The following is a 12,133-nucleotide window of genomic DNA, read 5'->3' as shown; positions in this document are numbered from 1 at the left end:
AACACCCTTGACAGATAAATGAGTGGTAAGAATAGAAAAGTGCCATTTTTTTTAAGTTAGGAAACTGAAGCACAAGCTAAGTAGGTAATGACAGTAACGTGGTAGAATACGAATGGAATGCATGGAGACTGATGGCTAATCAAATGCACAGTCCTTTTGCACACAGAAGGTGATCAATAAATGTCTAGTGGATGAATGGATTTACAGCTCTCTCAAATACCAAAGAACAGAATCAGTTAGTTCCAGAAGTTAAAAATTTTTACAACGGAAACAGATTTTTCTTCTACCATAAGGCTGGGATAATTTTACAATAGCTATTTTTGTCTTACTGTGTAATTCAGAAGTGCCTCAAGTGGTCTGAAAAATTCTGTTGTCATAAAACCTGCTTGAGGGGTAAAAGGAAACAGTTAAAAAGAACATTTATTGGGGCACCTGGGTGGCTCAGTCGGTTGAGCGTCCAACTTTGGTTCAGGTCATGATCTTGCAGTTTGTGAGTTGAAGCCCCTCGTTGGGCTCTGTGCTGACAACTCAGAGCCTGAAGCCTTCTTTACATTCTGTGTCTCCCTCTCTCTCTACCCCTCCCCTACTCATAGTCTGTCTCTCTCTCTCTCAAAAATAAATAAACATTTAAAAAATTTTTAAAAAAGAACATTTATTTAGTGCATGCTTTCAGGTCAGCTTCACCTCAACCAAGGGTATGAAATCAACCACAGGTTTTGAAGTACTATATATTTGAGTGACGATATTAGTATAGTGAGATTAAACATTTTCCCCACTAGACACTCCTTTATCACTGAATGAAATTTCACATTTATGCTCTTCAGAATTATGTAGATTTACATTGATTTAATTGACTATTTCCTCTTGGACTTTGTGAATTTTTTTTGCAACCAAAAGCATATTAATACTGAAAAAAACTGTCCACCTGTAAAAATCTTCTTGTTTAATTACTATTTCTAATGGGCTCTAACAAGATTAAAAAGAAATCTATTTTAAGTCTGTCATGAATGAACTAGTTCATATTTTCCTTGCAGATTTTACTTTTTAATGTTTATTTATTTTGAGAGAGATAGAGACAGCATAAGCAGAGGAGGGGCAGAGAGAGAGGGAAAGAGAGAATCCCAAGCACAGAGCCTGATGTGGGGCTCGAACCCACAAACTGTGAGATCATGACCTGAGCCAAAACCAAGACTCAGACGCTTAACTGACTGAGCCACCCAGGTGTCCCCATTTCCTTGCTGATTTTAAAATGGATCATTCAAGCTTCTAATACAATAGAGATTAAAATGAACAAATATATAAGTAGTATTTTTAAAACCTATAATTCTTTGGAATAGGCAATATATGTAGATGGTAGAAAATTCAAAAGTTACAAGAAATATAAATACAGCTAAATACAAGCTTACCTTCCACTCCTTTGCCCAGCAACCCATTTTCTTTCTGGAAGCAGCCATTTTTACAGGTTACTATGCATGGATCTGAAAATGAGATAATAATAATGGCCCCCATTTGTTGACTACTTACCTACTCTGCATGAAGGATTTTCACAACAATCATCTGGGATAAGCAGTACTATTTTTTTTTTCCTTTTTTACTAAGGAGATGTATGCCACTTTTGATGTGGCCTCTTCTCTATGATTGGCTGTGGAGAGTCTATTCTGCCAGTCTTTGGGTCATTTTCTGGGCTATTTACACTGATACGGATGTTATCTAAGTGTATCTGTGGAATGAGGTGATCTTAAAACCCTCCTCTTCTGCCATGTTATCTAGAAGCCCCAGATAAGTAGTCCTACTATTCTCATTTTATAGGTGAGAAAATAGTCATACAGGCATTAAGAATCATTTTAAGGGTCACACTTTGTATGTAGGATTTGGTTCAAACAAGGGCCACTGCACATATTTGTACAGATTGTATCAAATAGGTAGTATAAAATAAACACAACAGTTAAGAAGAAACTAGCTGACAGGTCGTGATCTCATGGGTTGTGAGTTCGAGCCCTGCATCACGCTCTGCACTGACAGCACGGAGGCTGCTTGGATTCTCTCTCTCTCCCTCTCTCTCTGCCCCTCCTTCTCTCTCTGTCTCTCTCTCTTTCTCTCAAAAATAAATACATAAATAAACATTAAAAAAAGAAAAGAAGAAAGTAGCTGAACTAGAGTAACAGTTTCTATGCTAATAGAGATTTGATAAAACTTACAATGATGCCCTAAAATCCTCTTTAGCTATTAAGAGTTACTTTTTTACTTATAGGTGATATTTATTGGATACCTACTGTGGTCCAGGCATTGGAAACATACTTGCCAGCTCCATGGTGTTTGTCCAGTGAAGGTTGCAGATGAGCGAAATGGGGCCATGGGAGGATGCCATAACAAAACTCTAAAATATGTGACTTTGATTCCAGGACCAGGTGGCACATAGGAAGGAAACTGTTAGTGGAGGTTGGAAAAATACCAAAATAATTATTTCTGGAGACTGGAGAAATGGTGAGAAAACTGTTATAGAAGCTTAAAAAATAAGTGACTCATGTTATGTAGCAGGCATTCCCTGCTGTAACTTGAAAGATAGTGTCTTGATGGACTTTGGGGTTTGAGCAGAGATTTCCAAGCAGAAAACGGAGAGTATCAGCCAGTTTATACTAGCTGAAGTATAAGGAGCTTCAAGAAAAAATGGACTTAGAAAAGAACTGGCCAATTTGTAAGCAGAATCTAGAGATTCAGAGAGGCTAGAACCTGCCAGTCTGGAATATAAATTATCTCTTATTTACAGCTTCTCAAGCAAGTAAGATTCTCAAATTAAGACACGGCCCAAGGATAAAGGTCAAATCAAAAGTATGGATGTAAGATACTTTTTAAAGGCTTCTAAGGAATTAAAAAAAATTTTTTTTTTAATGTTTACTCATTTTTTGAGAGAGTGAGTATGAGTCGGGGAGGGGCAGAGAGAGAGGGAGACACAGAATCTGAAGCAGGTTCCAGGCTCTGAGCTGTCAGCACAGAGCCTCATGTGGGGCTTGAACTCACAAACTGTGAGATCATGACCTGGCTGAAGTGGGGCGCTTAACCAACTGAGCCACCCAGGCGCCCCAAGCTTCTAAGGAATTTAAATTGGTACTTTATCAGCTAAATAAAATGGTTTCTTGAAAGCTTAAAGATGTAGTCCCACAGAAGCCTGATCCCAAAGTAGCAGTAAATCAGTCTAAAAGGAGAAAACTGTGTTGAAAACAATTGTGGCTTTGGCTTCTAAAGCATGGAGTGGGATTTGATCTGATATATAGAAAGCCCCCAAAGTTCTTTAGGGAATTGTATTAGCAAAAGTACTGCCAGCCTAGACTCATAGAGACCATGACTATTCAGATTGTAAAGAGGTTTCTGGGCCCCTAACTTTACACAGACAGGAACAGCAGGAAAGTTGTTCAAAGGGCATTTGGGGGGATGCAATGGAATTGGGCATTTGGATTTTAAGTAACTGTGGGATTTTAGAGCAGAGAAATCAGAGGATATTCGAGCAGAGAAATCATACAGTTCTGAACCCTGAGAGACAGATCTGGGCTACATATATAAATTTGAGAGTCATTAGCACATAGTAAAAATACAAAAGTACAAATCCAAGCTTTCAGCCTTGGTTGAAGTATAGGTGAAATCTTGGGACCCCGTATCACATTATTCAATGAGAATCCTAATAGAAGCAGAAAATGGCTGACACAAGTGAGAATGCACAGCACTGGTTTAGTTACACAACACTGTCCTATCAGGACATATCAAGGCATGGAGAGACTTGCAACAATGGGAAACCATTATTACACCTAGAATCAAAAAGTCAATAGTAAAAAATGTCAATGGAACCTCACAGGAGGCACAGCCCAGAGGAGCCTTTAGTTGGGGAGCCACACAGCTACTGCTATGTGACACTGAGCAGGGAAGGGGCAGAGGAGAAATACTCTGACCTTGCTGGCCTCCTGGTTTGCATCTCCTGCTGGTATACCTCCCATGGGACAAGCCCAAGGAGCACAGGTGATATAAAGGACAACATTCCAGGGCATAAGGCAAGGAAGAGAAGGGCAATATATCCAATACACAAATGCAGAATAATAAGCACAGGATTTAGGGTAAAGGTGAAGATTTAATAATACTTATAAATCACATATCACAAACTCGCTAAGGATATGTAGCACGAGCCAGGAGGAAAGGCAGCTATGTTCAATGTACGTATACAGGTTCTGTCCCTTATAAATATGAATTACTGAAGGCACCTGGGTGGCTCAGCCGGTTGGGTGTCAGACTTTGGCTCAGGTCATGATCTCATGGTCCATGAGTTCAAGCCTCACGTCAGGTGCTGACAGGTTGGAGACTGGAGCCTACTTCAGATTCTATGTCTCCCTTTCTCTCTGCCCCTTCCCGGTTTGTGCTCTCTCTCTCTAAAAAATGGATGAACATTAAAAAAATTTAAATATGAATCACTGGACAGTTTGCTGAGAACAACAAAAAGAACCTTTTTTGTGTGATAGTCTACTTTTTCATTACAAAAGGATTATCGTCTTCTTTGGAATGCAGCATTAACTCAAGACAATAAATACTGCAAAGTTTGTTTTTCATTTTGTTATGATAATGTGTTAATGCACCACATCAATGTTGCCTGAAACTTCATTGTTGTAACAGTTGACTCCACACAGCTACGTTGTAAAATATCCCCAGCATTGTGATGACTAAGATACTACTATAAACCTAGTAACTTTCTTCTGTCACTCCACTGGTATTTAATTGGCATGAAATAGATTGTTCATCAGGGTTCGTTAACAGATTTATTTTTTCCTTCCCCTTATAGAATTATTTAAACAAAACAGTCTTTGAGATTCCAGCAGCTTCATGTCAAGACAATGTCAAGTATCTTTCTTACTTGACTTGGATGATAATTACAGTCTCAGGAGCTGATGGCATCAACCATAGTGTGCTGACAAAGAGAAGGCAAGATTGCCGAGGAAACCCTGAGGAACGTCAACACTTAAAGGAAATACAGACCAAAACGTAGTGTGCAAAACGCCTGGGAAGGATGCACCAGAGACATAGGGGGAATGTGGTTTCAGGGACACCCTGTTTAAGAAGTGGTCCACATTTTTAAATGCGGCATCCAGATCAGACCAAGTGAGAACTGAAGTGGTTCCATTCAGTGTAGCCACAGGCTGGTTTTTGATGACCACAGCAAAAGCCCTCTTACTAGAGCCATAACAGCAGAAGCTAAAATGCTGTAGATTGCAGAATGAATGTGACATGCAGACATGAAAACACTGAGTATGGATGGTGTTTTAGGGATGTTTGGCTTTGAAGAGAAGATAGGGTAGTCGCTGAAGAAGGGGGCATGGTGAAAGGAGGGATTTTTTTCTTTTTTGGTTGGTTTGGTTTAGTTGGTTTTTCAATGGGAGAGAGCGTTGAGCATGGTTAAATGCTATTGAGAGAAGTTGAATCCACAACAGAGAGAGGAGCTGATCAATGGATGGAGCATCATGTCTGTTACAGAGTGGGTGCTCAGTGTTTATTAAATAAATGCGCAAATCCCTTGAGAAACAGGGAGGCATTCAATCCAGAAACCAGGTGAAAGGCTTATCTGTAGACAAGAGATAAGATATCTCTTCTATCAGAAAAGCAAACAAGAGGAAATAAGTGGAGATGCAGGTCCTTTGGTAGATGTGGTATGAAGAACTAGAGAAATTTCCATCAGTTTCTTTGAGTGTCTCTTGATTTCGGCTCAGATCATGATTCCAGGGTCATGGGATCAAGCCCTGTGTTGGGCTCCACACTGAATGTGGAACCTGTTTAAGAGTTTCTCTCTCTCCCTCGGCCCCTCTCCCCTACTCGTGCATTCTCTCTCTGGAAAAAAAACTAAAAACATTTCCATCAGATGACTTCTATTTTCTCTATTAAATGAAAGATGGGATCATCCGAGGGAAATAAAAGTATATTGGAACCACTGAGAATAATGAAAAAGGTCTGTGAAATACTTTCATGTTCTGGAGAGATGCTTCAGAGGAATGCCCCTTTAAGCACCTGCCAGCCTCTGCAGTATATAGTGGCTCATGAAAAGGGTTGCCCTGCATATACTCCCGGTACTGGGCCTCGGTATTGAATCCGGTCATCTGGCACCTTTACCTTTTCCTCACTCACTTGAAACTCTAGACCAAAAATTCAATATTTGCTCTCTCCTTTATGTTCCTGATAGTGCTCCACCAGATTTGAAACATGATGGCTCGGGGCGCCTGGGTGGCGCAGTCGGTTGAGCGTCCGACTTCAGCCAGGTCACGATCTCACGGTCCGTGGGTTCGAGCCCCGCGTCGGGCTCTGGGCTGATGGCTCAGAGCCTGGAGCCTGTTTCCGATTCTGTGTCTCCCTCTCTCTCTGCCCCTCCCCCGTTCATGCTCTGTCTCTCTCTGTCCCAAAAAAAAAAAGAAACGTTGGAAACATGATGGCTCCTGGGAGTCCATGGCCTTCCACAGTCCTGCCTCCCCTCCCCCAGAAAGTGTTACATCGTTCCACCTTGAGGGCATTTCTTACAGTTCATTACGGTACTGAGACCTGCCTACCCAGATACCCACCCAGCCATCAGGGCACCCACCAGCCTTCAAAGGAGCAAACTGAGCATAACGTATAAGAAGTAGGGTAGACCCACTTCATTGTCCACATAGTCCCTTCCCACAGAACTTGAGTCGTCTTTGGGCAGAGTTACAAGGGCCATAGAAACCTCCCCATAACCCCCTGCTCTAGCCTCCCAAGGGCTTAAACCCTCTACTGTTTCCTGTGGCTGATGGTGGAAAGGACTTCTCTAAGAAAAGATCCTGCCCAAAAGCTACAGCACTATGATCTTAGCCCATGGCGTCAAAGGAAACCCGATCAGGATATTCACAGAAAACCTAACAGCCCCCTGAAAGAGAACATAGTCATAAGATGAGTGGTTTTGTTACACAATCAGAGGAACTGCCAAATCTATATAAGGATAAATATTATAACCCAGCATGAAAATGGAACAGAAGATTCAGTAAACTATATGTTAATTTGCAGTCCTTACCTAACCAATAAACAACATGTGTATAATGCATTTGCTTACAAATTTTAGGGAATCTTAAATCAGTTCTCAAAATTTAGCTTCATAGAAAACTTGGCCAAAATAGCTGATTAACTAGCAGTGAGATTACTGAAGAGAAAATACTGAAAAAGGTGGCCTAGAAAATTCATTTTTTTTTTATTTTTTTTTCAACGTTTTTATTTATTTATGGGACAGAGAGAGACAGAGCATGAACGGGGGAGGGGCAGAGAGAGAGGGAGACACAGAATCGGAAACAGGCTCCAGGCTCCGAGCCATCCGCCCAGAGCCCGACGCGGGGCTTGAACTCCCGGACCGTGAGATCGTGACCTGGCTGAAGTCGGACGCTTAACCGACTGCGCCACCCAGGCGCCCCTAGAAAATTCATTTTTAAGCATATGGATTGAAGGACAGGATGAAAGAAATAAAAACTGATGGCTGAGGAGTTAAAAACAAAACACTCCAGGGAAGCAGTGGGATTTCTTCTGGATTAGTTACTAACTTTCCTCGTCAATTTGCTCTAATATGTGTGGAATAGGTTATTTAGATGAGGCAATATTTTTTATGGTTATGGCTACAGTTCTAGAGTAGAATTGTTAATCTGTTTTGGATCATTAAACTCTGTACGTACCTTTTATTAAAATTCCACTCCCTTCTCAGCTACCCATTATGATATTCCATTTTAAAGTAATTCTCCTTGGGACATCTGGAGATGTCCAGTCAGTTAAGCTTCTGACTTTGGCTCAGGTCACCATCTCCCAGTTCATGAGCTCGAGCCCTACGTTGGGCTCTGTGCTTATAGCTCAGAGCCTGGAGCCTGCTTCAGATTCTGTGTCTCCCTCTCTCTCTCTCTCTCTCTCTCTCTCTCTCTCTCTCTGCCCCTCCCCTGCTCACGCTCTGTTTCTCTCTGTTTCTCAAAAATAAAGATTAAAATAAAATAAATAAAGTAATTCTCCTTTGTTAAGTGATCCATTGCTTTCCTCAAAAAAAAAAAAAAAAAAAGGCAGTGAGAGGCAGATCTCTAAAAGAGATCTTCCTTTTTCCTCTTCTCCTTTTCCTTCTTCTTGTTACTTTGCAATAACAGAAGGATTCCTGGAATAAGGGATGCTAGAAAATCTATCTTTTTGGAGTTCCCCATTATAAAAGTGTGGGAAAACTGATTTCATTTTCCAAACAAGCAGTAGAAAAGAATTGTGGCCAAATTTCATGCAAAAAAATATTATGAGAAAAGAAGAAATAAGGAGACTAAAACTCACACACACAATGATGAAGACTCTTCAGAAAGATATGCAAACACATTGTGAAACTGTAAAATCTAATATTTCCAAATAAGCTAAAAATTTTTAAGAAAATATAGCAGCCATTAAAAAAAGACCCACATAAATTAGCATTAGAAAAACTCAAAAACTGCAAAACAAGAACCTGGGGTTCTAAAGTGGGAAACCCAGATTTCTGCTAATCTTCTTTCATCTGTCCCTTCAAAGACCAACTGGAACCCATTCATCTCTGGGCTAGCTTGGCCTTTGCCATGGCCCTCAGCAATATAGATATGTCATAGCAGATTAAGCACATGATAGCCTTCATTGAACAGGAAGACAATGAGAAAGGAAAAGAGGCAAAGGCAATGTAAAACATTAGAAAGGTGCAATCTTGTGCAAACAAAAAGACTGAACGTTACAGAATATTATGAAAGGGAAAATGCAGATTGTGTAGCAGAAGGAAATTTAAATGTCCAACTTGAATCAAGAAAATTTAAAAGTCCTCTGAGCCAGAAATGACCTTCTTACTGACCCACGAAAAGCAAAATAGATGCTCAGTAAGGTGGTAAAAGATACAACCAGGCACTGAGTGCTGGAAACACTGGTCATCAAGGGTTTATACCAGTTGCTATAGCTTCTAATGACTGTTTGCTGCAGGAATCAGGATCTCCTTCCATTAAAGGCGGCTGAAGTGCAAAAACTTATCCCTGTAGACAAAATCCCACGAAAAAGATGCTGAGGTCTAAATTGATCAGAGGCCTACTTGTCTGACTAAATAGCTGGCAGTGTTGAGATCCATGATGAGGTCACAAAATAAAGGTTTCCAATACCCTAAAAAGCCAGCTGGATCTCTTAGGTTCAGGAATGATGCCAGAAATACGGTGAGCCTTGTTTGGCATGAATAGCAACAGAAAGGTTTTGGATTAAGCCTTTGAGAGGTGGAGCTTTCTCCACTGCATGTAACTATAATAATAAAGCATCTGATATTTGAAAAAAACAGGATTTTCTAGGTCACTTCCTTTTTGATGTTCTGATATAGTTCTCTATTCATTAGTGGAATACCTCTTCCATAGCTATTGCCTTTGTTCTAATCATTAACATGGGGATAAAGAGACCCTTGAAATACAGGAACATGCCTCCAATTCTAGAAGTAATGCAACTTTCAGGGGTTCTGAGCATGAGGTAGAGGAGATCAGACAATGGTTGTATGACTTTCATCCAGTTTTCTGCCCTTTTTCTACTTCCAGAGATCTAATTCAGAGAATTTTACGTGAGACAGACCAGGGACTAGACTTGAGTCCCCTCACTCCTGACCACAAAATCCAGTGTTCCTGGACAGCTGAAATCCTATGCCTGTTGAGTAGCATGTTTGCAGATATGCAGAAGCAGGATGCTTCCCAAAGAAGGGATTCTACTAGGAAGACTGGCAAAGACCAAAGCAAACCAGTCTGCATGAAGGTGGACTCCAGTGCTGCCCTTTCACCTATTTGTTCCCTCATTACAATACTAAAAATCACGCCCAGAGGTGGGGATTTAACGCGCTAATGAGACATGTGGTACATGATGAAGCATGTTTTGTCCGCTGTACCTGCATGCCGAACTTCTTGTATTTCCCCGCCCCTACATGCTTAGATGTCACTCCTTTCCCACGTCAGTTTCTTTAAAACCTTGCCTCAGCCTTTGTTTGGAGAGCCAGCATGAAGGACCCTTTTGTTTGTGCTATGTCCCTTACAGGGGAGCCCAAGCCCCAATAAAAGCCTTGCCTGGAAACTCCAGCTTGGCCTCTAGTAAATTTCTATTGCTTGGAGAGCCCAAGGTCCTGAGTGGGTGACATAAGTACCTTTAAGTCTCTGCTCTTTTGGTTTAAAATGCATGTGGCAAGCATTCATTATTGCAGTAGTAGCTTCACTGTTACTTGGGCCTAGTAGTTTTCCTCATAAGTAAATGTGAAACAGGTTTATGTGAGGAGAAAAATGAAAAAACTCAGGACATAACTAAATATTTCTTTTCTTTTTTTTTTTTTCAACGTTTATTTATTTTTGGGACAGAGAGAGACAGAGCATGAACGGGGGAGGGGCAGAGAGAGAGGGAGACACAGAATCGGAAACAGGCTCCAGACTCTGAGCCATCAGCCCAGAGCCTGACGCGGGGCTCGAACTCACGGACCGCGAGATCGTGACCTGGCTGAAGTCGGACGCTTAACCGACTGCGCCACCCAGGCGCCCCAATAACTAAATATTTCTTAACAAAGCATAAACAATAAGGAACATAGAGCATATAAAAGCAACAAATAGTATCTTAACAGAAATAGAACTATAAGAGAAGAAAAATGCTAAAAATCAAACAGAAATGAAGGAAAGGGTGAAAAGGATTTGAAAGTAACAGATAAAGAAGACAAAGAAAGTTCCTACATATGAATATCCAGAAATACCCAAAGAAGAGAACCAGAGCAATAGAACAGAACAAATGTGGAAATAATCTAAGAAACTTTTCCTGACAAAAAAAAAAAAAAAAAGAAACCTGGAAAATCTATTGAAAAGCAAATCATGTGCCTGAAAAAACTGACCCCAAAATGGCCGACATCAAGAATTATTCTAGTAAGATGAATGAATTTTAAATGTTTATTTATTTATTTTGAGAGAGAGAGAGAGAGAGAGAGAGAGAGAGCCAGCAGGGGAGGAGCAGAGACAGAGAGGTAGAGAGAGAGAACCCCAAGCAGGCTCTGCACTGTCAGCAAAGAGCCTGACACGGGGCTCAATCCCATGAACCATGAGATCATTACCTGAGCCAAAATCAAGTCAGATGCTTAACTGACTGAACCACTTATACACCCCACTAATGAATTTTAAAGAATAACTTTAAATATTTTTTTATATCAAGGAAAAAAACCCCAAAAACAAAAATGCAATCACTTATAAGAGAAATGATATCAATTGCCAGATCTTTCTACCTCAACCCTTTATGGGTTAAAGATAGTAGAGTGACATATTTAACACACTCAAGGCAAGAAAATGTGACCTAAGGGTCCTGTACCATGCAAACTTATATTCAAGTATAAAGACCATAGACAAATTGTTATGAACATTCGTGAACTAAAGAAATATTGTTTCCATGCCCCCTCCTAAGATATCTACCGGAGAATAAGCTTCCAACAACCAAAATGACTAGACAGACATCAACATCAGGACTGGTGGGAACCATTACATATATATTGACTTATGGAACTAAGACAAAATAATGGATACAAAGGACAGGGTATAATATGTTATTGGTCACATGCTGTAATGAGGTGGAGAGTACAATTATCAAACATAGGAGGAGGGGGTGTGAAATGGGGAGAACATATGAAAAGTAGAACAGGCAAGCTGACTGCCTTATAGTTATTACCTGAAAATAAGAAGATATTACTTCACATCAGATGCTGGGAGAGAGTAAGAGGAGGAAGGAAGAAAAGGTGGTCAGCCAATTTTGATTATTTCTCATAGTAGATAATAGAAAATTACTAAGGGTACAACATAATGGTATTAGTATACAAGCAGCCATCCAAGCAAAACCAAAAATTTTACCAGTAAAAGAAAAGCTGGGGGGGGGGGATGGAAGGGGAGAGGAAACAAAGATTATTTGTATAGAGCGCTTAATATGTATCTATTAATATAATATAAAGATAATATGGCAGTATGAGAGCCCTTGCCAGAGCAATTAGGCAAGAAATCGAAATGAAAGCCATCAAAAATTGGAAGGAAAGAAGTAAAACTGTTATTTGCAGATTAAATGATATTATACATAGAAAATCCTAAAGACCCCATCA

General features: G+C 40.3%; 2 protein-coding genes and 1 pseudogene across 2 annotated transcripts in view; 2 read left to right on the top strand and 1 right to left on the bottom strand.

Moving 5' to 3' along the window:
- Positions 1 to 1,469, bottom strand: part of TBC1D4 (TBC1 domain family member 4) — a 209,071-nt gene extending 207,602 nt beyond the window's left edge. Inside the window, exon 1 of the mRNA XM_086710295.1 lies at positions 1,407 to 1,469. Within this exon, the coding sequence (XP_086566421.1) occupies positions 1,407 to 1,454 (48 nt within the window). The 5' untranslated portion in view covers positions 1,455 to 1,469. The remainder of the gene's footprint in view (positions 1 to 1,406) is intronic.
- UCHL3 (ubiquitin C-terminal hydrolase L3) overlaps positions 1 to 12,133 on the top strand; it is a 101,021-nt gene that overhangs the window by 6,546 nt on the left and 82,342 nt on the right. The gene's annotated exons all lie outside the window — the stretch shown is intronic.
- On the top strand, positions 7,447 to 9,915 carry LOC147584696 (V-type proton ATPase subunit E 1 pseudogene; annotated as a pseudogene).

This window comes from Puma concolor, chromosome A1 (assembly GCF_028749965.1).
Source record: "Puma concolor isolate L17-30 chromosome A1, mPumCon1.1.hap2, whole genome shotgun sequence".
NCBI lineage: Eukaryota > Metazoa > Chordata > Mammalia > Carnivora > Felidae > Puma > Puma concolor.
Note: the sequence above shows the minus strand (reverse complement) of the source record. Positions and strands in the feature narration are given on the sequence as shown.